This window comes from Heptranchias perlo, chromosome 10 (assembly GCF_035084215.1).
Source record: "Heptranchias perlo isolate sHepPer1 chromosome 10, sHepPer1.hap1, whole genome shotgun sequence".
In the NCBI taxonomy this organism is placed as follows: domain Eukaryota; kingdom Metazoa; phylum Chordata; class Chondrichthyes; order Hexanchiformes; family Hexanchidae; genus Heptranchias; species Heptranchias perlo.
The window spans coordinates 5,177,319-5,202,588 of NC_090334.1; the positions used below are offsets into that span (position 1 = coordinate 5,177,319).

At 48.8% G+C, this 25,270-nt stretch overlaps 1 protein-coding gene across 1 annotated transcript in view; it reads left to right on the forward strand.

The window, feature by feature from the left end:
- The window catches only part of dll4 (delta-like 4 (Drosophila)), a 65,077-nt gene extending 63,644 nt beyond the window's left edge, over positions 1–1,433 (forward strand). Inside the window, exon 11 of the mRNA XM_067991626.1 lies at positions 1,227–1,433. Coding sequence (XP_067847727.1) covers positions 1,227–1,433 — 207 coding nt within the window. The remainder of the gene's footprint in view (positions 1–1,226) is intronic.
- The last annotated feature ends 23,837 nt before the right edge of the window (positions 1,434–25,270 follow it).

A 25,270-nucleotide genomic window follows, 5' to 3' on the forward strand; every position in this document is an offset into this window, starting at 1 on the left:
TTGAGACCCCGGGTCATCGTGCGAATGGGGTTACCGCAGAAATTACAGCGGCTTGATTGAGAGACCCCCCCCCCGCACCCCCTCTCCGGGGTTAATGAGTGACGTGGCCTTAACGCAAAGGGTTGATTCTGCCCATCGTGGTGCCCTGACAGCCCCCTCCTGGTGGCCCCTGGAGCGAGGTGTCCGGGAGTCTCTCCTCGGCTCTGCTCCGTGATCAGCTGCTCCCTCCAGTAACCCCCCGACCCACAGCACCAAATTAAAAAGCTTTACTCCCATCACTGGCCCCGACTCCGGGGATTTCACTTCATAAACACAAACTGACCCTCACCCCCTCACCCCTCACTGACCCCCGGGGTCTCCCTCCCCACCCCCCCCCCTCCCAGAGCTCCTCACTGACCCCGGGGTCTCCCTCCCCCCCCCCCTCCCAGAGCTCCTCACTGACCCCGGGGGTCTCCCTCCCCCCCCCCCTCCCAGAGCTCCTCACTGACCCCGGGGTCTCCCTCTCCCCCCCACCCCCCCCCCCCCTCCCAGAGCTCCTCACTGACCCCTGGGGTCTCCCCCCCCAGAGCTCCTCACTGACCCCGGGGTCTCCCTCCCCCCCCCCCTCCCAGAGCTCCTCACTGACCCTGGGGTCTCCCCCCCCCAGAGCTCCTCACTGACCCCCGGGGTCTGTACTGGAGGGGTCCAGTCCCCCCCCCTATCCCCCCCCTCAGAGCTCCTCACTGACCCCGGAGTCTGTACTGGAGGAGTCTAGTCCCCCCCCCCCTATCCCCCCCCCAGAGCTCCTCACTGACCCCGGGGTCCTGTACTGGAGGAGTCTAGTCCCCCCCCCCCCTATCCCCCCCCAGAGCTCCTCACTGACCCCGGGGTCTGTACTGGAGGAGTCTAGTCCCCCCTCCCTAACCCCCCCCAGAGCTCCTCACTGACCCCGGGGTCTGTACTGGGGGTCCAGGCTGTACTGAAATATTGTGGGGGGTGGGTTTCTGCATGTAACTCTGTATCGATATCCCACTGTTTCTGATGGCTGTAGTTTTATATATTATTTATCATCAATGAACATGGGGACCCCTGTTGAATGTACCTCTCAGTCACTGTCGTAGGTTTTTGGGGGGGGCTGTGTGCCCACCACTCCTTTATCTTCTCCTTTCCCTCTGGAAGACCCAGCCCCTCTAGTTACAGACGGCGACCCCCTGCGTCCCAGGCGGTGGACCCCCCCGTGCCCCCAGACGGTGAGCACGGGTTGGATAGTCAACGATTCGAGGGCCTGGGATGACGGCCCCGAGCCCGGGTCTGACCTCCAGCCCCGGAGGGACGAGTCATTGGATCGTGAACCTCGCCTGACACGTCCTCCTTCACCCTCCAGCTCGAGGATAGAGGACAGTAAACCCTCGAAAAGTCTGACTCAGGCTAGTGTCAGTCACTCAATGTTCTAGCTGATTGGTGTCCTGGGTGTTGAGGGAACGGTTGCTGCATGGTGTCCCCGAGTGGGTGGAATTGATACCGAACAAAACTCGGAAAAGCTGACAACTAAAATAAACAATTGAAAACCAGCCCTGAACAAAAGCCCGCGACCAAGGTCAGGGCTGTAAAACAACTGAGGAAATTCAGGTCCTTCAGATTACTTGGATTTCAGGATCTTTATTGATGTTTTGGGATCACATTCCGTAATTCTGTGAAAACTGAAACTCAATGCTTGATGGGACGGGGGGTCTGTGTCTGTGATTCCCCCTCACAGTGGTGGGGACGGGGGGTCTGTGTCCTGTGACTGTGATTCCCCCTCACAGTGGTGGGACGGGGGGGTCTGTGTCTGTGATTCCCCCCTCACAGTGACGGGACGGGGGGTCTGTGTCTGTGATTCCCCCTCACAGTGACGGGACGGGGGGGTCTGTGTCTGTGATTCCCCCCTCACAGTGATGGGACGGGGGGGTCTGTGTCTGTGACTGTGATTCCCCCTCACAGTGATGGGACGGGGGGGTCTGTGTCTGTGATTCCCCCTCACAGTGATGGGACGGGGGTCTGAGACAAGGTAGTGGAGGGGCCCTTGGAACCCTGGCCTAGCGGGAGTCTCACATTCAGTAGAGGAGAGTGTGTCGGAGCGCAGTGAGGTGCACTGATAAGGACCACGTTACACAAGCCTCGTCCGACTGTGATCTTCTCCGACCAGTGCTCGCGACAGGCTCAGGAAACCCTCTGTGAGCTTTTGGCCTTTGGGGTTGTGGGAAGTGTGTGAAAGTCCACAGATTACAACCACCCCCCGCCCCCCCCCCCCCGGTCACTATTACAACACCCACGATTATAACCCCCACCCCCCCCCCCGTCACTGTTACAACGCCCCCCCCCCCCCCCCCGTCACTGTTACAACGCCCCCCCCCCCCCCCCCGTCACTGTTACAACGCCCCCCCCCCCCCCCGTCACTGTTACAACGCCCCCCCCCCGGTCACTGTTACAATGCCCCCCCCCCCCCCGTCACTGTTACACAACGCCCCCCCCCCCCCCCGTCACTGTTACAACGCCCCCCCCCCCCGTCACTGTTACAACGCCCCCCCCCCCCCGTCACTGTTACAATGCCCCCCCCCCCCGTCACTGTTACAATGCCCCCCCCCCCGTCACTGTTACAATGCCCCCCCCCCCCGTCACTGTGACAATGCCCCCCCCCCCCGTCACTGTGACAATGCCCCCCCCCCCCGTCACTGTGACAATGCCCCCCCCCCCCGTCACTGTGACAATTGCCCCCCCCCCCCGTCACTGTCACAATGCCCCCCCCCCCCCCCGTCACTGTGACAATGCCCCCCCCCCCCCGTCACTGTGACAATGCCCCCCCCCCCCGTCACTGTTACAATGCCCCCCCCCCCCCCCCCCCGTCACTGTGACAATGCCCCCCCCCCCCCCCCGGTCACCGTTACAATGCCCCCCCCCCCCCCGGTCACCGTTACAATGCCCCCCCCCCCGTCACTGTTACAATGCCCCCCCCCCCCCCCCCCGTCACTGTTACAATGCCCCCCCCCCCCCCCCCCCCCCCGTCACTGTTACAATGCCCCCCCCCCCCCCGTCACTGTTACAATGCCCCCCCCCCGTCACTGTTACAATGCCCCCCCCCGTCACTGTTACAATGCCCCCCCCCCCCCCCGGTCACCGTTACAATGCCCCCCCCCCCCCGTCACTGTTACAATGCCCCCCCCCGGTCACCGTTACAATGCCCCCCCCCCCCCCCCCCCGTCACTGTTACAATGCCCCCCCCCCCCCCCCCGTCACTGTTACAATGCCCCCCCCCCCGGTCACCGTTACAATGCCCCCCCCCCCCTGTCACTATTAGCTGGTGTACCTGGGGGTTGGTGGTGGTATCTCTGAGTTCCACTGTGGGGTGTCCACAGACGTGGTTGACAGTCCCTAGAAAATGGGACGCAACCAAAACAGACAGGGCCTCCCTGCTAACAGCCTCAGGGAGGCTGATTGCTCACTGCTATATCGGACGCAATAAAGGCAGCAACATTACGTTACTGGAGAAATTAATGGGACTAAAAGCCGACAAATCCCCTGGACCTGATGGCCTACATCTTAGGGTTCCAAAAGAGGTGGTTGCAGAGATACTGGATGCATTGGTGATCTTCCAAAATTCACTAGATTCTAGAACAGTCCCAGCAGATTGGAAGGTAGCAAATGTAACACTGCTATTCAAGAAAGGAGGGAGAGAGAAAACAGGGGAACTAGAAGCCAGTCAGCCTGATATCAGTTGTCGGGAAAATGCTGCAATCCATTATTAAGGAAGTGGTAACAGGGCACTTAGAAAATCATAATATGATTAGGCAGAGTCAGCATGGTTTTATGAAAGGGAAATAGTGTTTGACAAATTTATTCGAGGTTTTTTTGAGGATGTAACTAGCAGGGTAGATCAAGGGGAATCAGTGGATGGAGTATATTTGGATTTTCAAAAGGCATTCGATAAGGTGGCCACATAAAAGGTTGTTACACGAGCTTTTTCCCTTCGTTGAGGGTACTATAACAAGGGGGACATAGATTCAAGGTAAAAGGCGGGCGGTTTAGAGGGGATTTGAGAAAGAACTTTTTCACCCAGAGGGTGGGTTGGAGTCTGGAACTCACTGCCTGAGAGGGTTGTGGAGGCAGGAACCCTCACAACATTCAAGAAGCATTTGGATGAGCACTTGAAATGCCATAGCATACAAGGCTACGGACCAAATGCTGGAATATGGGATTAGAGTAGACAGGGCTTGATGGCCGGCGCGGACACGATGGGCCGAAGGGCCTCTATCCGTGCTGTATAACTCTATGACTCTCTATGGACTCTAAGATAAGGGCTCATGGGGTTGGGGGTAACATATTAGCATAGATAGAGGATTGATTAACGGACAGAAAACAGACAGCAGGGATAAACAGGTCATTTTCAGGTTGGCAGGCTGTAACTAGTGGGGTGCCGCAAGGATCAGTGCTTGGGCCTGAGCTATTTACAATCCATATTAATCATAGAAAGGTTACAGCATGGAAGGAGGCCATTCGGCCCATCGAGTCCGTGTTGGCTCTATGCAAGAGCAATCCAGCTAGTCCCACTCCCCCGTTCTATCCCTGTAGCCCTGCAATTTTTTTCCTTTCAAGTACTTATCCAGTTCCCTTTTGAAGGCCATGATTGAATCTGCCTCCACCACCCCCTCAGGCAGTGCATTCCAGATCCTAACCACTCGCTGTGTAAAAAAGGTTTTCCTCTCGTGACCTTTGGTTCTTTTGCCAATCACCTTAAATCTATGTCCTCTGGTTCTTGACCCTTTTGCCAATGGGAACAGTTTCTCTCTATCTACTCTGTCTAGACCCTTCATGATTTTGAATACCTCCATCAAATCTCCTCGCAACCGTCTCTGTTCCAAGGAGAACAATCCCAGCTTCTCCAGTCTATCCATGTAACTAAAGTCCCTCATCCCTGGAATCATTCCAGTAAATCTCTTCTGCACCCCCTCTAAGGCCTTCACATCCTTCCTAAAGTGCGGTGCCCAGAACTGGACACAATAGTCCAGTTGTGGTCGAACCAGTGTTTTATAAAGGTTCATTATGACTTCCTTGCTTTTGTACTCTCTGCCTCTATTTATAAAGCCCAGGATCCCATATGCTTTTTAACCACTTTCTCAACCTGCCCTGCTACCTTCAACGATTTGTGCACATATACCCCCAGGTCTCTCTGCTCCTGTACCCCTTTTAGAATTGTGCCCTCTAGTTTATATTGCCTCTCCTCGTTCTTCCTACCGAAATGTATCACTTCGCACTTCTCTGCATTAAATTTCATCTGCCATGTGTCCCCCCATTTGACCAACCTGTCCATATCCTCTTGAAGTCTACCACTATCCTCCTCACTGTTCACTACACTTCCAAGTTTTGTGTCATCTGCAAATTTTGAAATTGTGCCCTGTACACCCAAGTCCAAGTCATTAATATATATCAAGAAAAGCAGTGGTCCTAGTACCAACCCCTGGGGAACACCACTGTACACCTCCCTCCAGTCCAAAAAACAACCGTTCACCACTACTCTCTGTTTCCTGTCCCTTAGCCAATTCTGTATCCATGTTGCTACTGCCCCCTTTATTCCATGGGCCGCAATCTTGATGATAAGCCTACCATGCGGCACTTTATCAAACGCCTTTTGAAAGTCCATATACACCACATCAACTGCCCTCATCTACCCTCTCTTACCTCATCAAAAAACTATCAGGTTAGTGAAACATGATTTGCCTTTAACAAATCCATGCTGGCTTTCCTTAATCAGTCCACCCTCTGTCCCGGATTATCATTTCTAAAAGTTTCCCCACCACCGAGATTAAACTGACTGGCCTATAGTTGCTGGGTTTATCCTTACACCCTTTTTTGAACAAGGGTGTAACATTTGCAATTCTCCAGTCCTCTGGCACCACCCTCGTATCTAAGGATGTTTGGAAGATTATGGCCAGCACCTCTGCAATTTCCACCCTTACTTCCCTCAGCAACCTAGGATGCATCCCATCTGGACCGGGTGACCTATCTACTTTAAGTACAGCTAGACTTTCTGGTACCTCCTCTATCAATTTTTAGCCCATGCAGTATCTCAACTATATCTTCCTTAGCTGAGACTTTGGCAGCATCTTCTTCCTTGGTAAAGACAGATGCAAAGTACTCATTTAGTACCTCGGCCATGCCCACTGCCTCCATGAGTAGATCTCCTTTATGGTCCCTACTCTTACTACCCGGTTACTGTTTACATGCCTGTAGAAGACTTTTGGATTCCCTTTTATGTTAGCCACAGTCTATTCTCATACTCTCTCTTTGCCCCTCTTATTTCCTTTTTCACTTCCCCTCTGAACTTTCTATATTCAGCCTGGTTCTCACTTGTGTTATCAACCTGACATCTGTCATACACCCCTTTTTTCCATTTCATCTCACTCGCTATCTCCTTTGTCATCCAGGGAGCTCTGACTTTGGTTGCCCTCCTTTTCCCCCTCGTGGGAATGTACCTAGACTGTACCTGAACCATCTCCTTAAAGGACACCCACTATTCAAGTTTTGCCTGCCAATCTTTGATTCCAATTTACCCGGGCCAGTTCTGTTCTCATCCCACTGAAATTGGCCCTCCTCCAATTGAGTATTTTTACTTTAGAATGGTCTGTGTCCTTTTCCATAGCAATTCTAAACCTTATGATACTATGATCACTGCTCCCTAAATGCTCCCTCACTGGCACTTGCTCCACTTGGCCCACCTCATTCCCTAGAACCAAGGCCAGCAATGCCTCCTTCCTCATTGGGCCAAAAACGTACTGGTTAAGAAAGTTCTCCTGAACACATTTCAAAAGATTCCTCCCCCTCTTTGTCCCTTTTATTATTACTATCCCAGTCTATATTAGGATAGTTGAAGTCCCCAGTTATCACTACTCTATGGCTTTTGCACCTCTCTGTAATTTCCCTGCAAATTTGCTCCTCTATCTCCTTCCCACTAGTTGGTGGCCCATAGAATCCAGTAGTGTAATGGCACCTCTACTGTTTCTTAACTCTAACCAAATAGATTCTGTCCTTGATCCCTCCAGGACATCCTCTCTCTCCAGTACTGCAATATTCTCCTTAATCAATGACTTAGATGAAGGGATCGAGTGTAATGTATCCAAATTTGCTGACAATACAAAGCTAGGTGGGAAAGTAAGCTGTGAGGAGGACACAAAGGGAGAGAGACAGGTTAAGTGAGTGGGCAAGAAGGTGGCAGTTGGAATGTAATGTGGGAAAATGTGAGGTTATTCACTTTGGTAGGAAGAATAGAAAACCAGAATATTTTTTTAAATGGTGAGAAACTATTAAATGTTGGTGTTCAGAGGGATTTGGGTGTCCTCGTACAAGAAACACAGAAAATTAACATGCAGGTGCAGCAAGCAATTAGGAAGGCAAACGGTCTGTTGGCCTTTATTGCAAGGGGTTTGGAGCACAAGAGTAAGGAAGTCTTGCTGCAATTGTAAAGGACTTTGGTGAGGCCTCACCTGGAGTACTGTGAACAGTTTTGGTCTCCTTATCTAAGGAAGGATATACTTGCCTTAGAGACAGTGCAACGAAGGTTCACTAGATTAATTCCTGGGATGAGAGGGTTGTCCTATGAGGAGAGATTGAATAGAATGGGCCTATATTCTCTGGAGTTTAGAAGAATGAGAGGTGATCTCATTGAAACATATAAGATTCTGAGGGGGCTTGACAGGGTAGATGCTGAGAGGCTGTTTCCCCTGGCTGGAGAGTCTAGAACTAGGGGGCATGGTCTTGGCCATTTAGGACCGAGATAAGAAATTTCTCAATCAGAGGGCTGTGATTCTTTGGAATTCTCTACCCCAGAGAGCTGTGGATGCTCAGTTGTTGAATGATGGAATCATAGAAAATTTACGACACAAAAGGAGGCCAGTCAGCCCATCGTGTCTGTGTCGGCCGAAAATGAGCCACCCAGCCTAATCCCACTTTCCAGCATTTGGTCCGTAGCCTTGTAGGTTACAGCACTTCAGGTGAATATCCAGGTACTTGTTAAATGAGTTGAGGGTTTCTGCCTCTACCACCCTTTCAGGCAGTGAGTTCCAGACCCTCACCACCCTCTGGGTGGAAAAATTTCTCCTCCGCTCCCCTCTAATCCTTCTACCAATTACTTTAAATCCATGCCCCCTGGTTATTGACTTCTCTGCTAAGGGAAATAGGTCCTTCCTATCCACTCTATCTAGGCCCCTCATAATTTCATACAACTCCATTAAATCTCCCCTCAGCCTCTTTTGTTCCAAAGAAAACAACCCCAGCCTATCCAATCTTTCCTCATAGATAAAATTCTCCAGTCCTGGCAACATGCTCATCAATCTCCTCTGCACCCTCTCTAGTGAAATTACATCCTTCCTGTAATGTGGTGACCAGAACTGTACGCAATACTCAAGCTGTGGCCTAACCAGTGTTTTATACAGTTCTAGCAAAACCTCCCTACTCTTATATTCTATGCTAATAAAGGAAAGTATTCCATATGCCTTCTTAACCACCTTAACTACCTGTCCTGCTACCTTCAGGGATCTGTGGACATGAACTCCAAGGTCCCTCACTTCCTCTACACTTCTCACTATCCTCCCATTTGTTGTGTACTCCCTTGCCTTGTTTGTTCTCTCCAAATGCATTACCTCACACTTCACCGGATTGAATTCCATTTGCCACTTTCTGCCCAGCTGACCAGTCCATTGATATCTTCCTACAGTCTACAGCTTTCCTCCTCACTATCAACCACATGGCCAATTATTGTATCATCTGCAAACTCCTTAATCATGCCCCCTACATTTAAGTCCAAATCATTAATATATACCACAAAAAGCAAGGGACCAAGTACTGAGCCCTGCGGAACCCCACTGGAAACATCCTTCCAGTCACAAAAACACCCATCGACCATTACCCTTGGCTTCCTGCCACTGAGCCAATTTTGGATCCAACTTGCCACATTCCCTTGGATCCCATTGGCTTGTACTTTTTGGACCAGTCTGCCATGTGGGACCTTGACAAAAGCCTGAGGTCAATAGCCTGAGTATATTCAAGACTGAGATCGATAGATTTTTGTACTCTAGGGGAATCAAGGGATATGGGGATCGGGCGGGAAAGTAGAGTTGAGGTTGAAGATCAGCCGTGATCTTATTGAATGGTGCAGCAGGCTCGAGGGGTCGTGTGGCTACTCCTGCTCCTATTTCCGAATTAAGTTATATCCAAATCATTCATTATTTTATTTACGGAACAGCGACCGTGGCCTGAAAGGAAACTTCCCTGGGGGTTAAATTAATAAAAAAATCACAGGAGACCGATAAACATCAAAATAAAATATCAACCGACCCAGAATAAATCGATATTAGAACAACTTCCCTACTCACAATTGCAGATTGAGCCAAGTTTCATGGTCATTGACAGTGCATTTCCCTCAATTATGGGTGAGTCACATTGATGGGACATTGTAGAGGGAGCTTTACTCTGTATATAACCCGTGCTGTACCTGCCCTGGGAGTGTTTGATGGGACAGTGTAGAGGGAGCTTTACTCTGTATCTAACCCGTGCTGTACCTGCCCTGGGAGTGTTTGATGGGACAGTGTAGAGGGAGCTTTACTCTGTATCTAACCCGTGCTGTACCTGCCCTGGGAGTGTTTGATGGGAGAGTGTAGAGGGAGCTTTACTCTGTATCTAACCCGTGCTGCACCTGCCCTGGGAGTGTTTGATGGGACAGTGTAGAGGGAGCTTTACTCTGTATCTAACCCGTGCTGTACCTGCCCTGGGAGTGTTTGATGGGACAGTGTAGAGGGAGCTTTACTCAGTATCTAACCCGTGCTGTACCTGCCCTGGGAGTGTTTGATGGGACAGTGTAGAGGGAGCTTTACTCTGTATCTAACCCGTGCTGTACCTGCCCTGGGAGTGTTTGATGGGACAGTATAGAGGGAGCTTTACTCTGTATCTAACCCGTGCTGTACCTGCCCTGGGAGTGTTTGATGGGAGAGTGTAGAGGGAGCTTTACTCTGTATCTAACCCGTGCTGTACCTGCCCTGGGAGTGTTTGATGGGACAGTGTAGCGGGAGCTTTACTCTGTATCTAACCCGTGCTGTACCTGCCCTGGGAGTGTTTGATGGGACAGTGTAGAGGGAGCTTTACTCTGTATCTAACCCGTGCTGTACCTGCCCTGGGAGTGTTTGATGGGAGAGTGTAGAGGGAGCTTTACTCTGTATCTAACCCGTGCTGTACCTGCCCTGGGAGTGTTTGATGGGACAGTGTAGAGGGAACTTTACTCTGAATCTAACCCGTGCTGTACCTGCCCTGGGAGTGTTTGATGGGACAGTGTAGAGGGAGCTTTACTCAGTATCTAACCCGTGCTGTACCTGCCCTGGGAGTGTTTGATGGGACAGTGTAGAGGGAGCTTTACTCTGTATCTAACCCGTGCTGTACCTGCCCTGGGAGTGTTTGATGGGACAGTGTAGAGGGAGCTTTACTCTGTATCTAACCCGCGCTGTACCTGCCTTGGGAGTGTTTGATGGGACAGTGTAGCGGGAGCTTTACTCTGTATCTAACCCGTGCTGTACCTGCCCTGGGAGTGTTTGATGGGACAGTGTAGAGGGAGCTTTACTTTGTATCTAACCCGTGTTGTACCTGCCCTGGGAGTGTTTGATGGGACAGTGTGGAGGGAGCTTTACTCTGTATCGAAGAGAGGAGGGGGAGTTGTGTTCTTGATTAGGGAGAACATCATGGCAGTAGTGAGAGGGGATATATCAGAGGGTTCGCCCACTGAGTCTATATGGGTAGAACTGAAAAATAAGAAGGGAGAGATCACTTTGATAGGATTGTACTGCAGACCCCCAAATAGTCAATGGGAAATTGAGGAGCAAATATGTAAGGAGATTACAGACAGCTGCAAGAAAAATAGGGTGGTAATAGTAGGGGACTTTAACTTTCCCAACATTGACTGGGACAGCCATAGCATTAGGGGCTTGGATGGAGGGAAATTTGTTGAGTGTATTCAGGAGGAATTTCTCATTCAGTATGTGGATGGCCCAATGAGAGAGGGGGCAAAACTTGACCTCCTCTTGGGAAATAAGGAAGGGTAGGTGACAGAAGTGTTAGTGAGGGATCACTTTGGGACCAGTGATCATAATTCCATTAGTTTTAAGATAGCTATGGAGAATGATAGGTCTGGCCCAAAAGTTAAAATTCTAAATTGGGGAAAGGCCAATTTTGATGGTATTAGACAGGAACTTGCAGAAGTTGATTGGGAGAGTCTGTTGGCAGGCAAAGGGACGTCTGGTAAGTGGGAGGCTTTCAAAAGTGTGTTAACCAGGGTTCAGGGTAAGCACATTCCTTATAAAGTGAAGGGCAAGGCTGGTAGAAGTAGGGAACCTTGGATGACTCGGGAGATTGAGGCCCTAGTCAAAAAGAAGAAGGAGGCATATGACATGCATAAGCAGCTGGGATCAAGTGGATCCCTTGAAGAGTATAGAGATTGCCGGAGTAGAGTTAAGAGAGAAATCAGGAGGGCAAAAAGAGGACATGAGATTGCTTTGGCAGATAAGGCAAAGGAGAATCCAAAGAGCTTCTACAAATACATAAAGGGCAAAAGAGTAACTAGGGAGAGAGTAGGGCCTCTTAAGGATCAACAAGGTCATCTATGTGCGGAACCACAAGAGATGGGTGAGATCCTGAATGAATATTTCACATCGGTATTTACGGTTGAGAAAGGCATGGATGTTAGGGAACTTGGGGAAATAAATAGTGATGTCTTGAGGAGTGGACATATTACAGAGAGGGAGGTGCTGGCAGTCTTAACGCGCATCAAGGTAGATAAATCTCCGGGACCTGATGAAATGTATCCCAGGACGTTATGGGAGGTTAGGGAGGAAATTGCGGGTGCCCTAGCAGAGATATTCGAATCATCCACCGCTACAGGTGAGGTGCCTGAAGATTGGAGGGTAGCAAATGTTGTGCCTTTGTTCAAGAAGGGCGGCAGGGAAAAGCCTGGGAATTACAGACCAGTGAGCCTGACATCTGTAGTGGGTAAGTTGTTAGAGGGTATTCTGAGGGACAGGATCGACAGGCATTTGGAGAGGCAGGGACTGATTAGGAACAGTCAGCATGGTTTTGTGAGAGGAAAATCATGTCTCACAAATTTGATTGAGTTTTTTGAAGGGGTAACCAAGAAGATAGATGAGGGCTGTGCAGTTGACGTGGTCTACATGGACTTTAGCAAAGCCTTTGACAAGGTACCGCATGGTAGGTTGTTACACAAGGTTAAATCTCATGGGATCCAAGGTGAGGTAGCCAATTGGATACAAAATTGGCTTGACGACAGAAGACAGAGGGTGGTTGTAGAGGGTTGTTTTTCAAACTGGATGCCTGTGTCCAGCGGTGTGCCTCAGGGATCGGTGCTGGGTCCGCTGTTATTTGATATTTATATTAATGATTTGGATGAGAATTTAGGAGGCATGGTTAGTAAGTTTGCAGATGACACCAAGATTGGTGGCATTGTGGACAGTGAAGAAGGTTATCGAGGATTGCAACGGGATCTTGATAAATTGGGCCAGTGGGCCGATGAATGGCAGATGGAGTTTAATTTAGATAAATGTGAGGTGATGCATTTTGGTAGATCGAATCGGGCCAGGACCTACTCCGTTAATGGTAGGGCGTTGGGGAGAGTTATAGAACAAAGAGATCTAGGAGTACAGGTTCATAGCTCCTTGAAAGTGGAGTCACAGGTGGATAGGGTGGTGAAGAAGGCATTCGGCATGCTTGGTTTCATTGGTCAGAACATTGAATACAGGAGTTGGGATGTCTTGTTGAAGTTGTACAGGGCATTGGTGAGGCCACACTTGGAGTACTGTGTACAGTTCTGGTCACCCTATTATAGAAAGGATATTATTAAACTAGAAAGAGTGCAGAAAAGATTTACTAGGATGCTACCGGGACTTGATGGTTTGACTTATAGGGAGAGGGTAGACAGACTGGGACTTTTTTCCCTGGAGAGTCGGTGGTTGAGGGGTGATCTTATAGAAGTCTATAAAATAATGAGGGGCATAGATAAGGTAGATAGTCAAAATCTTTTCCCAAAGGTAGGGGAGTCTATAACGAGGGGACATAGATTTAAGGTGAGAGGGGAGAGATACAAAAGGGTCCAGAGGGGCAATTTTTTTTCACTCAAAGGGTGGTGAGTGTCTGGAACGAGCTGCCAGGGGAAATAGTGGAGGCGGGTACAATTTTGTCTTTTAAAAAGCATTTGGACAGTTACATGGGTAAGATGGGTATAGACGGATATGGGCCAAGTGCAGGCAATTGGGACTAGCTTAGTGGTATAAACTGGGCGACATGGACATGTTGGGCCGAAGGGCCTGTTTCCATGTTGTAACTTCTATGATTCTAACCCGTGCTGTACCAGCCCTGGGAGTGTTTGATGGGACAGTGCAGAGGGAGCTTTACTCTGTATCTAACCCGTGCTGTACCTGCCCTGGGAGTGTTTGATGGGACAGTGTAGAGGGAGCTTTACTCTGCATCTAACCCTGTACCTGCCCTGGGAGTGTTTGATGGGACAGTGTGGAGGGAGCTTTACTCTGTATCTAACCCTGTACCTGCCCTGGGAGTGTTTGATGGGACAGTGCAGAGGGAGCTTTACTCTGTATCTAACCCTGTACCTGCCCTGGGAGTGTTTGATGGGACAGTGTAGAGGGAGCTTTACTCTGCATCTAACCCTGTACCTGCCCTGGGAGTGTTTGATGGGACGGTGTAGAGGGAACTTTACTCTGTATCTAACCCGTGCTGTACCTGCCCTGGGAGTGTTTGATGGGACAGTGTAGAGGGAGCTTTACTCTGTATCTAACCCGTGCTGTACCTGCCCTGGGAGTGTTTGATGGGACAGTGTGGAGGGAGCTTTACTCTGTATCGAACCCTGTACCTGCCCTGGGAGTGTTTGATGGGACAGTGCAGAGGGAGCTTTACTCTGTATCTAACCCGTGCTGTACCTGCCCTGGGAGTGTTTGATGGGACAGTGCAGAGGGAGCTTTGCTCTGTATCTAACCCTGTACCTGCCCTGGGAGTGTTTGATGGGACAGTGTAGAGGGAGCTTTACTCTGTATCTAACCCGTGCTGTACCTGCCCTGGGAGTGTTTGATGGGACAGTATAGAGGGAGCTTTACTCTGTATCTAACACGTGCTGTACCTGCCCTGGGAGTGTTTGATGGGACAGTGCAGAGGGAGCTTTACTCTGCATCTAACCCTGTACCTGCCCTGGGAGTGTTTGATGGGACAGTGTGGAGGGAGCTTTACTCTGTATCTAACCCGTGCTGTACCTGCCCTGGGAGTGTTTGATGGGACAGTGCAGAGGGAACTTTACTCTGCATCTAACCCGTGCTGTACCTGCCCTGGGAGTGTTTGATGGGACAGTGTAGAGGGAGCTTTACTCTGTATCTAACCCGCGCTGTACCTGCCCTGGGAGTGTTTGATGGGACAGTGTAGAGGGAGCTTTACTCTGTATCTAACCCTGTACCTGCCCTGGGAGTGTTTGATGGGACAGTGAAGAGGGACCTTATCAATAAACTATTTATATCTCAACATATACAGATTAAAGGACAGGAGGATACAGAGACTGCAAGATTAAATGACAGGAGGATACAGAGACTGCAAGATTAAAGGACAGGAGAATACAGAGACTGCAAGATTAAAGGACGGGAGGATACAGAGACTGCAAGATTAAAGGACAGGAGGATACAGAGACTGCAAGATTAAAGGACAGGAGAATACAGAGACTGCAAGATTAAAGGACGGGAGGATACAGAGACTGCAAGGTTAAAGGACGGGAAGATACAGATACAGAGACTGCTAGATAAAAGGACGGGAGGATACACAGACTGCTAGATTAAAGGACAGGAGGATACAGAGACTGTTAGATTAAAGGAGGGGAGGATACACAGACTGCTAGATTAAAGGACGGGAAGATACAGAGACTGCAAGATGAAAGGACGGGAGGATACAGAGACTGCAAGGTTAAAGGACGGGAGGATACAGAGTCTGCAAGATTAAAGGACGGCAGGATACACAGACTGCGAGATTAAAGGACGGGAGGATACAGAGACTGCTAGATTAAAGGACGGGAGGATACAGAGACTGCAAGATTAAAGGACGGGAGGATACAGAGACTGCGAGATTAAAGGACGGGAGGATACAGAGACTGCAAGATTAAAGGACGGGAGGATACAGAGACTGCAAGATTGAAGGACGGGAGGATACAGAGACTGCAAGATTAAAGGACGGGAGGATACAGAGACTGCAAGATTAAAGGACGGGAGGATACAGAGACTGCTAGATTAAAGGACGGGAGGATACAGAGACTGCAAGATTAAAGGACGGGAGGATACAGAGACTGCAAGATTAAAGGACGGGAGGATACAGAGACTGCAAGATTAAAGGACGGGAGGATACAGCGACTGCTAGATTAAAGGACGGGAGGATACAGAGACTGCAAGATTAAAGGACGGGAGGATACAGAGACTGCCAGATTAAAGGACGGGAGGATACAGAGACTGCTAGATTAAAGGACGGGAGGATACAGAGACTGCTGGATTAAAGGACGGGAGGATACAGAGACTGCTGGATTAAAGGACGGGAGGATACAGAGACTGCAAGATTAAAGGACGGGAGGATACAGAGACTTCTCGATTAAAGGATGGGAGGATACAGAGACTGCTCGGTTCAGGGACGGGAGGATACAAAACCTGCCAGATTAAAGGATGGGAAGAACATAAGAACATAAGAAATAAGAGCAGGAGAAGGCCAATCGGCCCCTCGAGCCTGCTCCGCCATTCAATAAGATCACGGCTGATCTGATCCTAACCTCAAATCTAAATTCATGTCCAATTTCCTGCCCGCTCCCCGTAATCCCGAATTCTCGAGCCGGCTGGTTGAAAAGACGGGCGGATACAGAGACTGAGAGAGAAAAGGACGGGTGGATACAGAGAATGCTAGATTAAAGACAGTAGGATACAGAGACTGCTAGATTAAAGGACAGGAGGATACAGAGAATGCTAGATTAAAGGACGGGAGGATACAGAGACTGCAAGATTAAAGGACGGGAAGATACAGAGACTGCAAGATTAAAGGACGGGAGGATACAGAGACTGCTACGTTAAAGGACGGGAAGAAACAGAGACTGCAAGATTAAAGGACAGGAGGATACAGAGACTGCTAGATTAAAGGACGGGAAGATAGAGAGACTGCTAGATTAAAGGACAGGAGGATACAGAGACTGCTAGATTAAAGGACGGGAGGATCCAGAGCCTGCTAGATTAAAGGACAGGAGGATACAGAGACTGCTGGATTAAAGGACGGGAAGATACAGAGACTGCTAGATTAAAGGACAGGAAGATACAGAGACTGCTAGATTAAAGGACAGGAGGATACAGAGACTGCTAGATTAAAGGACAGGAGGATACAGAGACTGCTAGATTAAAGGACGGGAGGATAGAGAGACTGCAAGATTAAAGACGGGAGGATACAGAGTCTGCTAGATTAAAGGACGGGAGGATATAGAGACTGCAAGGTGAAAGGACAGGAGGATACAGAGTCTGCTAGATTAAAGGACGGGAGGATACAGAGTCTGCTGGATTAAAGGACGGGAGGGTACGGAGACTGCTAGATTAAAGGACGGGAGGATACAGAGACTGCTAGATTAAAGGACGGGAGGATACAGAGTCTGCTGGATTAAAGGACGGGAGGGTACGGAGACTGCTAGATTAAAGGACGGGAAGATACAGAGACTGCTGGATTAAAGGACAGGAAGATACAGAGACTGCTAGATTAAAGGACGGGAGGATAGAGAGACTGCAAGATTAAAGGACGGGAGGATACAGAGACTGTTAGATTAAAGGACGGGAGGATACAGAGACTGTTGGATTAAAGGACGGGAGGATACAGAGACTGCTGGATTAAAGGACGGGAGGATACTAAGACAGCAAATTAAAGGACGGGAGGATACAGAGACTGCAAGGTTAAAGGACGGGAGGATACAGAGACTGCTAGATTAAAGGACGGGAAGAACAAAAGAACAGAAGAAATAGGAGCAGGAGAAGGCCAATCGGCCCCTCGAGCCTGCTCCGCCATTCAATAAGATCACGGCTGATCTGATCCTAACCTCAAATCTAAATTCATGTCCAATTTCCTGCCCGCTCCCCGTAAACCCGAATTCTCGAGCCGGCTCGTTGAAAAGACGGGCGGATACAGAGACTGAGAGAGAAAAGGACGGGTGGATACAGAGACTGAGAGAGAAAAGGACGGGTGGATACAGAGACTGCTAGATTAAAGGACAGGAGGATACAGAGAGTGTTAGATTAAAGACAGCAGGATACAGAGACTGCGAGATTAAAGGACAGGAGGATACAGAGAGTGTTAGATTAAAAGACGGGACGATACAGAGACTGCAAGATTAAAGGACCGGTGGATACCGAGTCTGCTAGATTAAAGGACAGGAGGATACAGAGTCTGCTCGATTAAAGGAGAGGAGGATACAGAGTCTGCCAGATTAAAGGACGGGAAGATACAGAGACTGCTAGATTAAAGGACGGGAGGATATAGAGACTGCAAGGTGAAAGGACAGGAGGATACAGAGTCTGCTAGATTAAAGGACGGGAGGATACAGAGACTGTTAGGTTAAAGGACGGGAGGATACAGAGACTGCTAGATTAAAGGACAGGAGGATACAGAGACTGCTAGATTAAAGGACGGTAAGATACAGAGACTGCTAGATTAACGGACGGGAGGATACAGAGACTGCAAGGTGAAAGGACAGGAGGATACAGAGTCCGCTGGATTAAAGGACGGGAGGGTACGGAGACTGCTAGATTAAAGGACGGGAGGATACAGAGACTGCAAGATTAAAGGACAGGAGAATACAGAGACTGCAAGATTAAAGGACGGGAGGATACAGAGACTGCAAGATTAAAGGACAGGAGGATACAGAGACTGCAAGATTAAAGGACAGGAGAATACAGAGACTGCAAGATTAAAGGACGGGAGGATACAGAGACTGCAAGGTTAAAGGACGGGAAGATACAGATACAGAGACTGCTAGATAAAAGGACGGGAGGATACACAGACTGCTAGATTAAAGGACAGGAGGATACAGAGACTGTTAGATTAAAGGAGGGGAGGATACACAGACTGCTAGATTAAAGGACGGGAAGATACAGAGTCTGCAAGATGAAAGGACGGGAGGATACAGAGACTGCAAGATGAAAGGACGGGAGGATACAGAGACTGCAAGATTAAAGGACGGGAAGATACAGAGACTGCAAGATTAAAGGACGGGAGGATACAGAGTCTGCAAGATTAAAGGACGGCAGGATACACAGACTGCGAGATTAAAGGACGGGAGGATACAGAGACGGTTAGATTAAAGGACAGGAGAATACACAGACTGCGAGATTTAAGGACGGGAGGATACAGAGTCTGCGAGATTAAACGAAGGGAGGATACAGAGACTGCTGGATTAAAGGACGGGAGGAGACAGAGACTGCTAGATTAAAGGACGGGAGGATACAGAGACTGCAAGATTGAAGGACGGGAGGTTACAGAGACTGCAAGATTAAAGGACGGGAGGATACAGAGACTGCAAGATTAAAGGACGGGAGGATACAGAGACTGCTAGATTAAAGGACGGGAGGATACAGAGACTGCTGGATTAAAGGACGGGAGGATACAGAGACTGCTAGATTAAAGGACGGGAGGATACAGAGACTGCAAGATTAAAGGACGGGAGGATACAGAGACTTCTCGATTAAAGGACGGGAGGATACAGAGACTGCTCGGTTCAGGGACGGGAGGATACAAAACCTGCCAGATTAAAGGATGGGAAGAACATAAGAACATAAGAAATAGGAGCAGGAGAAGGCCAATCGGCCCCTCGAGCCTGCTCCGCCATTCAATAAGATCACGGCTGATCTGATCCTAACCTCAAATCTAAATTCATGTCCAATTTCCTGCCCGCTCCCCGTAATCCCGAATTCTCGAGCCGGCTGGTTGAAAAGACGGGCGGATACAGAGACTGAGAGAGAAAAGGACGGGTGGATACAGAGAATGCTAGATTAAAGGACGGGAGGATACAGAGACTGCAAGATTAAAGGACGGGAAGATACAGAGACTGCAAGATTAAAGGACGGGAGGATACAGAGACTGCTACGTTAAAGGACGGGAAGAAACAGAGACTGCAAGATTAAAGGACAGGAGGATACAGAGACTGCTAGATTAAAGGACGGGAAGATAGAGAGACTGCTAGATTAAAGGACAGGAGGATACAGAGACTGCTAGATTGAAGGACATGAGGATACAGAGACTGCAAGATTAAAGGACGGGAAGATACAGAGACTGCAAGATTAAAGGACGGGAGGATACAGAGACTGCTACGTTAAAGGACGGGAAGAAACAGAGACTGCAAGATTAAAGGACAGGAGGATACAGAGACTGCTAGATTAAAGGACGGGAAGATAGAGAGACTGCTAGATTAAAGGACAGGAGGATACAGAGACTGCTAGATTGAAGGACAGGAGGATACAGAGACTGCTGGATTAAAGGACGGGAAGATACAGAGACTGCTAGATTAAAGGACAGGAGGATACAGAGACTGCTAGATTAAAGGACAGGAGGATACAGAGACTGCTAGATTAAAGGACGGGAAGATACAGAGACTGCTAGATTAAAGGACAGGAAGATACAGAGACTGCTAGATTAAAGGACAGGAGGATACAGAGACTGCTAGATTAAAGGACGGGAGGATAGAGAGACTGCAAGATTAAAGACGGGAGGATACAGAGTCTGCTAGATTAAAGGACGGGAGGATATAGAGACTGCAAGGTGAAAGGACAGGAGGATACAGAGTCTGCTAGATTAAAGGACGGGAGGATACAGAGACTGCTAGATTAAAGGACGGGAAGATACAGAGACTGCTAGATTAAAGGACAGGAGGATACAGAGACTGCTAGATTAAAGGACGGGAGGATAGAGAGACTGCAAGATTAAAGGACGGGAGGATACAGAGACTGCTAGATTAAAGGACGGGAGGATACAGAGACTGTTAGATTAAAGGACAGGAGGATACAGAGACTGCTGGATTAAAGGACGGGAGGATACTAAGACAGCAAATTAAAGGACGGGAGGATACAGAGACTGCTAGATTAAAGGACGGGAGGATACAGAGACTGCAAGGTTAAAGGACGGGAGGATACAGAGACTGCTATATTAAAGGACGGGAAGAACAAAAGAACAGAAGAAATAGGAGCAGGAGAAGGCCAATCGGCCCCTCGAGCCTGCTCCGCCATTCAATAAGATCACGGCTGATCTGATCCGAACCTCAAATCTAAATTCATGTCCAATTTCCTGCCCGCTCCCCGTAAACCCGAATTCTCGAGCCGGCTCGTTGAAAAGACGGGCGGATAGAGAGACTGAGAGAGAAAAGGACGGGTGGATACAGAGACTGAGAGAGAAAAGGACGGGTGGATACAGAGACTGCTAGATTAAAGGACAGGAGGATACAGAGAGTGTTAGATTAAAGACAGCAGGATACAGAGACTGCGAGATTGAAGGACAGGAGGATACAGAGAGTGTTAGATTAAAAGACGGGACGATACAGAGACTGCAAGATTAAAGGACCGGTGGATACCGAGTCTGCTAGATTAAAGGACAGGAGGATACAGAGTCTGCTCGATTAAAGGACAGGAGGATACAGAGAGTGTTAGATTAAAGGACGGGAAGATACAGAGACTGCTAGATTAAAGGACGGGAGGATATAGAGACTGCAAGGTGAAAGGACAGGAGGATACAGAGTCTGCTAGATTAAAGGACGGGAGGATACAGAGACTGCTAGATTAAAGGACGGTAAGATACAGAGACTGCTAGATTAACGGACGGGAGGATATAGAGACTGCAAGGTGAAAGGACAGGAGGATACAGAGTCCGCTGGATTAAAGGACGGGAAGATACAGAGACTGCAAGATTAAAGGACGGGAGGATACAGAGTCTGCTAGATTAAAGGACGGGAGGATACAGAGACTGCTGGATTGAAGGACGGGAGGATCCAGAGACTGCTGGATTAAAGGACGGGAGGATACAGAGACTGCTCGGTTCAGGGACGGGAGGATACAAAACCTGCCAGATTAAAGGATGGGAAGAACATAAGAACATAAGAAATAGGAGCAGGAGAAGGCCAATCGGCCCCTCGAGCCGGCTCCGCCATTCAATAAGATCACGGCTGATCTGATCCTAACCTCAAATCTAAATTCATGTCCAATTTCCTGCCCGCTCCCCGTAAACCCGAATTCTCGAGCCGGCTGGTTGAAAAGACGGGCGGATACAGAGACTAAGAGAGAAAAGGACGGGTGGATACAGAGAATGCTAGATTAAAGACAGTAGGATACAGAGACTGCTAGATTAAAGACAGTAGGATACAGAGACTGCTAGATTAAAGGACAGGAGGATACAGAGACTGCTAGATTAAAGGACAGGAGGATACAGAGACTGCTAGATTAAAGGACAGGAGGATACAGAGACTGCTAGATTAAAGGACAGGAGGATACAGAGACTGCTAGATTAAAGGACAGGAGGATACAGAGACTGCTAGATTAAAGGACAGGAGGATACATAGACTGCTAGATTAAAGGACGGGAGGATACAGTGACTGCTAGATTAAAGGACGGGAGGATACAGAGCCTGCTCGATTAAGGACGGGAGGATACAGAGAATGCAAGATGAAAGGATGGGAGGATACAGAGAATGCCAGATTAAAGGACGGGAGGATACAGAGACTGCAAGATTAAAGGATGGAAGGATACAGAGACTGCAAGGTTAAAGGACGGGTGGATACAGAGACTGCTAGATTAAAGACAGTGGGATACAGAGACTGCTAGATTAAAGGACGGGAGGATACACAGACTGCTATATTAAAGGACGGGAGGATACAGAGTCTGCTAGATTAAAGGACAGGAGGATACAGAGACTGCTGGATTAAAGGACGGGAGGAGACAGAGACTGCTCGATTAAGGACGGGAGGATACAGAGACTGCAAGATTAAAGGACGGGAAGATGCAGAGTCTGCAAGGTTAAAGGACGGGTGGATACAGAGACTGCTAGATTAAAGGACGGGAGGATACACAGACTGCTATATCAAAGGACGGGAGGATACAGAGTCTGCTGGATAAAAGGACGGGAGGATACAGAGACTGCTAGATTAAAGGACGGGAGGATATAGAGACTGCTCGATTAAAGGACGGGAGGATACAGAGACTGCTAGATTAAAGGACGGGAAGATGCAGAGTCTGCAAGATTAAAGGACGGGAGGATACAGAGACTGCTCGATTAAAGGACGGGAGGATACAGAGACTGCTAGATTAAAGGACGGGAAGATACAGAGACTGCAAGATTAAAGGACGGGAGGATACAGAGTCTACAAGATTAAAGGACGGGAGGATACAGAGACTGCTAGATTAAAGGACGGGAAGATACAGAGACTGCTAGATTAAAGGACAGGAGGATACAGAGACTGCTAGATTAAAGGACGGGAGGATAGAGAGACTGCTAGATTAAAGGACGGGAGGATAGAGAGACTGCTAGATTAAAGGACGGGAGGATAGAGAGACTGCTAGATTAAAGGACGGGAGGATACAGAGACTGCAAGGTTAAAGGACGGGAGGATAGTGACAATGCTAGATTAAAGGACGGGAGGATACAGAGTCTGCTAGAATAAAGGTCGGGAGGATATAGAGAATGGAAGATTAAAGGACCGGTGGATACCGAATCTGCTCGATTAAAGGACAGGAGGATACAGAGTCTGCTGGATTAAAGGACGGGAAGATACAGAGACTGCAAGATTAAAGGACAGGAGGATCCAGAGACTGCTGGATTAAAGGACGGGAAGTTACAGAGACTGCAAGATTAAAGGACGGGAGAATACAGAGACTGCTGGATTAAAGGACAGGAGGATACAGAGACTGCTAGATTAAAGGACAGGAGGATACAGAGACTGCTAGATTAAAGGACAGGAGGATACAGAGACTGCTAGATTAAAGGACAGGAGGATACAGAGACTGCTGGATTAAACGACGGGAAGATACAGAGACTGCTAGATTAAAGGACGGGAGGATACAGAGTCCGCTAGATTAAAGGACGGGAGGATATAGAGACTGCAAGATGAAAGGACAGGAGGATACAGAGTCCGCTGGATTAAAGGACGGGAGGATATAGAGATTGCAAGGTGAAAGGACAGGAGGATACAGAGACTGCTGGATTAAAGGACGGGAGGATACTAAGACAGCAAATTAATGGACGGGAGGATACAGAGTCTGCTTGATTAAAGGACGGGAGGATACAGAGACTGCTAGATTAAAGGACGGGAGGATACAGAGACTGCTGGATTAAAGGACGGGAGGATACTAAGACAGCAAATTAATGGACGGGAGGATACAGAGTCTGCTAGATTAAAGGACGGGAGGATACAGAGACTGCTAGATTAAAGGACGGGAGGATACAGAGTCTGCTAGATTAAAGGACGGGAGGATACAGAGACTGCTAGATTAAAGGACGGGAGGATACAGAGACTGCTTGGTTCAGGGACGGGAGGATACAAAACCTGCCAGATTAAAGGATGGGAAGAACATAAAAACATAAGAAATAGGAGCAGGAGACGACCAATCGGCCCCTCGAGCCGGCTCCGCCATTCAAGAAGATCACGGCTGATCTGATCCTAACCTCAAATCTAAATTCATGTCCAATTTCCTGCCCGCTCCCCGTAAACCCGAATTCTCGAGCCGGCTGGTTGAAAAGACGGGCGGATACAGAGACTGAGAGAGAAAAGGACGGGAGGATACACAGACTGCAAGGTTAAAGGACAGGAGCATACAGAGCCTGCTCGATTAAGGACGGGAGGATACAGAGACTGCAAGATGAAAGGATGGAAGGATACAGAGACTGCAAGGTTAAAGTACGGGTGGATACAGAGAATGCCAGATTAAAGGACAGGAGGATACAGAGACTGCTAGATTAAAGACAGTGGGATACAGAGACTGCTAGATTAAAGGACGGGAGGATACACAGACTGCCATATTAAAGGACGGGAGGATACACAGACTGCTATATTAAAGGACGGGAGGATACAGAGACTGCTATATTAAAGGACGGGAGGATACAGAGTCTGCTAGATTAAAGGACGGGAGGATACAGAGACTGCTGGATTCAAGGACGGGAGGATACAGAGACTGCTAGATCAAAGGACGGGAAGATACAGAGATTGCAAGATTAAAGGACGGGAGGATACAGAGACTGCTAGATTAAAGGACGGGAAGATACAGAGTCTGCAAGATTAAAGGACGGGAGGATACAGAGACTGCTAGATTAAAGGACGGGAAGATACAGAGTCTGCAAGATTAAAGGACGGGAGGATACAGAGACTGCGAGATTAAAGGATGGGAGGATACAGAGACTGCTAGATTAAAGGACGGGAAGATACAGAGTCTGCAAGATTAAAGGACGGGAAGATACAGAGACTGCTAGATTAAAGGACGGGAAGATACAGAGACTGCTAGATTAAAGGACGGGAGGATACCCAGACTGCTATATTAAAGGATGGGAGGATAGAGAGACTGCTAGATTAAAGGACGGGAGGATACAGAGACTGCAAGGTTAAAGGACGGGACGATAGAGAGTCTGCTAGATTAAAGGACGGGAGGATACAGAGACTGGAAGATTAAAGGACCGGTGGATACCGAGTCTGCTAGATTAAAGGACAGGAGGATACAGAGTCTGCTAGATTAAAGGACAGGAGGATACAGAGTCTGCTAGATTAAAGGACGGGAGGATATAGAGACTGCTAGATTAAAGGACGGGAAGATACAGAGACTGCAAGATTAAAGGACAGGAGGATACAGAGACTGCTGGATTAAAGGACGGGAAGATACAGAGACTGCAAGATTAAAGGACGGGAGAATACAGAGACTGCTAGATTAAAGGACAGGAGGATACAGAGACTGCCAGATTAAGGGACAGGAGGATACAGAGACTGCTAGATTAAAGGACAGGAGGATACAGAGACTGCTAGATTAAAGGACGGGACGATACAGAGTCCGCTAGATTAAAGGACGGGAGGATACAGAGACTGCTGGATTAAAGGACGGGAAGATACAGAGACTGCAAGATTAAAGGACTGGAGAATACGGAGACTGCTGGATTAAAGGACAGGAGGATACAGAGACTGCTAGATTAAAGGACA